The 3,671-nt window shown below is 30.6% G+C and overlaps 1 protein-coding gene across 1 annotated transcript; it reads right to left on the reverse strand.

Moving 5' to 3' along the window:
- Nucleotides 1-218: 218 nt before the first annotated feature.
- Nucleotides 219-2,375, reverse strand: LOC139885905 (abscisic stress-ripening protein 3-like). The gene is made up of 2 exons (XM_071869661.1): nucleotides 2,103-2,375; nucleotides 219-552 (listed from the first exon to the last, which is right to left on the reverse strand). The coding sequence occupies exons 1-2, from the start codon at nucleotides 2,271-2,273 to the stop codon at nucleotides 367-369; spliced, it is 357 nt and encodes a 118-aa protein (XP_071725762.1). The 5' UTR covers nucleotides 2,274-2,375; the 3' UTR covers nucleotides 219-366.
- Nucleotides 2,376-3,671: the final 1,296 nt, after the last annotated feature.

A 3,671-nucleotide genomic window follows, 5' to 3' on the forward strand; every position in this document is an offset into this window, starting at 1 on the left:
TTCTTTCAGTTTAGGAAGTTTTAAGCATTAAGAATAGAGTTTGGATGACTTTAACCCATTTGACTTGGCCCGTTACCCTTTAACTCAAGGTTTTCTATAATTAACTCTTAACAGTAAACTAAATAGATAAATATGATATGCATGAAGCGATTAATAAGAATTTAACAATCGACAAGTTTGAACTTTATATAAATAGTAAAAACCTCATACATAGCGTATACTGTAAATAATAAATACAGAATAAGATCACACGCACACGCGTACATAACAATATTCGGTTGACATATAAAAACCAACTCATGATCAAAGTACCCGGTCATTCATACGAGGATAATTATTACATAAATATATAATGAGGATCAACCACTAATTAAAGAAATGATGATGCTTCTTCCCATTGGCTTCTTCATCTTCATTCTTAGCTTCTTTCTTTTCATGATGCTCGTGGAACGCGTATCCACCCGCTCCCACTGCAGCTGCTGCTGCAATCTCTTCCTCGAGTTTGTGACGATGTGCATGTTCGGGGTCCTTTTTCGCCTCATGTTTCTCGTACTAGATTATTAATTTGTATGCACTTCATCAGTCAATTCAATGAAAACAAAAACAACTTTTGTATATACGACAATGTTAGAGATTTAGTCATTTAGAGATATATGTGCCCTGCTTAATCGAAATTGGCATCAATCGAAGTTGATCATTGAAAATTCTTCTACAAATACTAGATAAAACATATTATATCGGCTAGTCTAGTGAATATATATCTTAACTTCTTTCAAGTTGAATATTAATCGATATATAATATTATAACTAAGGCCGTGTTTGATTGTTTATCAACGGGATGACGTTCAAGTATATTGTTTGTAACATCTGAATTTGACATTAAATTTACATGACAAAAAATTGCAAGTTGAACTATTAATAGTTGAAAATACCCTCTTAACAATTTAGCACTTCCATTTTCCTTATACACTCCTTAAATTATTTATAGAAAACTTATCAAACAACAATATATAGTATTCCGTATTATATTATCTATATATCTAATAGATATCACTATTCATCAATAGTAATCAGGGGTATTTTCGTCATTTCACAAATTTTGTTTTTGTCTCCAACGATAAAAGAAGCAACTATCATAAAAGAACCAACTCTTCAATGTTACCAGAATATGTCGGAAAAAATTCTTTTTAACCAAAAAAATCAACTAACCTTTTTTTTTTCCCTCCTCAATGATAAAGGGGACAACTTTCATAAAAGGAACAACCCTTCAATATTACCAAAAGATGTCGAAAAACATTTTTTTTTACAAAATAGACCAACTAACTTTTTTTAAAAAAAAGCGCACGCTAAAAGAAGAAACTTTCACAAAAGGAACAACCCTTCAATGTTAGATGTCGAAAAAAATTATTTTTTACAAAATAGATCAAGACTTTTTTTAACTCGCATTCAAAACGGAGCCTCCGACGCGAAGCAAGGGCTCCACAACTAGTTATATCTAAAAGACAAAACCCTGTAGCACTATTCATCAATAGTAACCAGGGGTATTTTTGTCATTTCACCTTCTTTTTTTGTCTCCAACGATAAAAGAAACAACTTTCGTAAAAGAAACAACCCTTCAAAGTTACCAAAAGATGTCGAAAAAAAATTCTTTTTTTACAAAAAAATCAACTATTTTTTTTTCCTCAACAATAAAAGAGGCAACTTTCATAAAAGGAACAACCCTTCAATGCTACCAAAAGATGTCGAAAAACATTCTTTTTTACAAAATAGATCAACTAACTTAAAAAAAAGGAACATTAAAAGAAGCAACTTTCACAAAAGGAACAATCCTTCAATGTTAGATGTCGAAAAAAATTCTTTTTTACAAAATAGATCAAGACTTTTTTTTTAACTTGCATTCAAAACGGAGCCCCCGTCGCGAAACGAGGGCTCCACAACTAGTTGTATTTATTGATGTAAAAAGGTTAATATAGTAATTTTTACCTTATTTATAGTATTTATTGATTCAGAATGATTATTTGAATCATTTAGATTTTAAATTATTCGGTGCTTAATCATTATGTTTAATCAAACGCGACTTAAATATGATAGATAGTACTTACAACTGCATAGCCACCGGCAGCAGCAGCACCAAGTTCACCCAGGTGCTCATGCCTCTTGTGTGTCTTCTCTTGTTCTTGATAATCATGTGTTTTTTCAACACCGTCGCATTGCACTGTTTCGTCCTCATTGTTGTGATGGAAGAAGTGATGGTGTTTCTTCTCTTCAGCCATGATTATTCGTTGGTGGTGATTATTAGTGACTGATTAATTAAGGACAATTGATTATTGATGTGTGAAATATAAGAGTGAGTTAAAAGAGGTATTTATAACTAAGTACGAAATAGTTGTTAGATGTTATTTGATAAATGTATATTATATTGCGGATTGAAAAGTATGATGGAGTTAGCTAGGTAGTTTAAAGTCACAAGATATCAATGATGTAATGTTTGGACGGTTTTAAATTAATGTTGGAGTTTCAAACACGACTCATATGCAATAAATTATAACCAGGTAAAAATCTTACTCCTCCTTACCAACTAGGTCGTTTTTATCATCACATTTGCTTGCGTTTTATCACTGAATACTATAAATATTTCGAGTAATTTATTAAAGTCATCTATCTATGGTTATTTGCTTATTTTTGAATATGCACGCTCAGCTCATGAAACAAATACGCAATTACTGTTAACAAATGATTCCCTAGTCACAAAAAAATTACAGTACCATTTATATATACATATCTATCTCAAAGTAATAATTCATTTGTAAAAAAAAAAAAAAAAAAAAAAAACCTACTACGTAATAGATATCATCAATTTACCATTATTAAACATGTAAATCGTCTATTATTTTAAATAAGTTAAGTTAAACTTACTTTTAATGTAAAAGTGAAACTGATATTTATCAAACTTATCTTATATCTAACTAGTTGTGGAGCCCTCGCTTCGCGCCTGGGGCTTCGTTTTGAATGCGAGTTAAAAAAAAAGTCTTGATCTATTTTGTAAAAAAGAATTTTTTTTTCGACATCTAACATTGAAGGGTTATTCCTTTTGCGAAAGTTGATTCTTTTAGCGTTAAAGTTAGTTGATCTATTTTGTAAAAAAGAATGTTTTTCGACATCTTTTGATAGCATTGAAGGGTTGTTCATTTTAAGAAAGTTGTTTCTTTTATCGTTGGAGACAAAAAAAAATGTAGCGCAATAGTGGCCTATGTGGGTCCTACTGTTTGAGCGCAGTGTACAAGTCGGTAAAGCGTGGTGGGTGTTATTATTCAGTATTTTTGGTGTTAGTGATGAGATAAATAATAAGTTAGAATATAGGTATAAAGTGGGGACTCGATTTGTATTTTAATGAAAGTTAGGAGGGTTAGGTTTGTGAAAAGTGAAAAATTGAATAGTAATATTCATAACAAATAAAACAAATAGTTATATTGGTAATATCAATCTATCACTATCACTATCACTATCACTATATATTTATTTATACATTAAAAGAGAGTCTCGATTAGCTAATAAATATTTTCAAAACCCCTTAACTACCATTAGATTAAAAAATTACATTATAATACCCATTGATCCAACGGTCAATCGTTACGCTTCATCCCTAAAATACTGTACCCGTTAATGAAAAA

The sequence above is a fragment of the Rutidosis leptorrhynchoides genome, chromosome 1 (assembly GCF_046630445.1).
Source record: "Rutidosis leptorrhynchoides isolate AG116_Rl617_1_P2 chromosome 1, CSIRO_AGI_Rlap_v1, whole genome shotgun sequence".
NCBI classification, from domain to species: domain Eukaryota; kingdom Viridiplantae; phylum Streptophyta; class Magnoliopsida; order Asterales; family Asteraceae; genus Rutidosis; species Rutidosis leptorrhynchoides.

What these genes read in the sequence shown, in the direction of transcription:
- LOC139885905 (XM_071869661.1), bottom strand. Translation starts at nt 2,273, where the DNA reads ATGGCTGAAGAGAAGAAACACCATCACTTCTTCCATCACAACAATGAG. An exon ending in CTGCCGGTGGCTATGCAGTT is followed by an intron (nt 553 to 2,102) that starts GTAAGTACTATC and finishes TTAATAATCTAG; the next exon opens with TACGAGAAACATGAGGCGAA.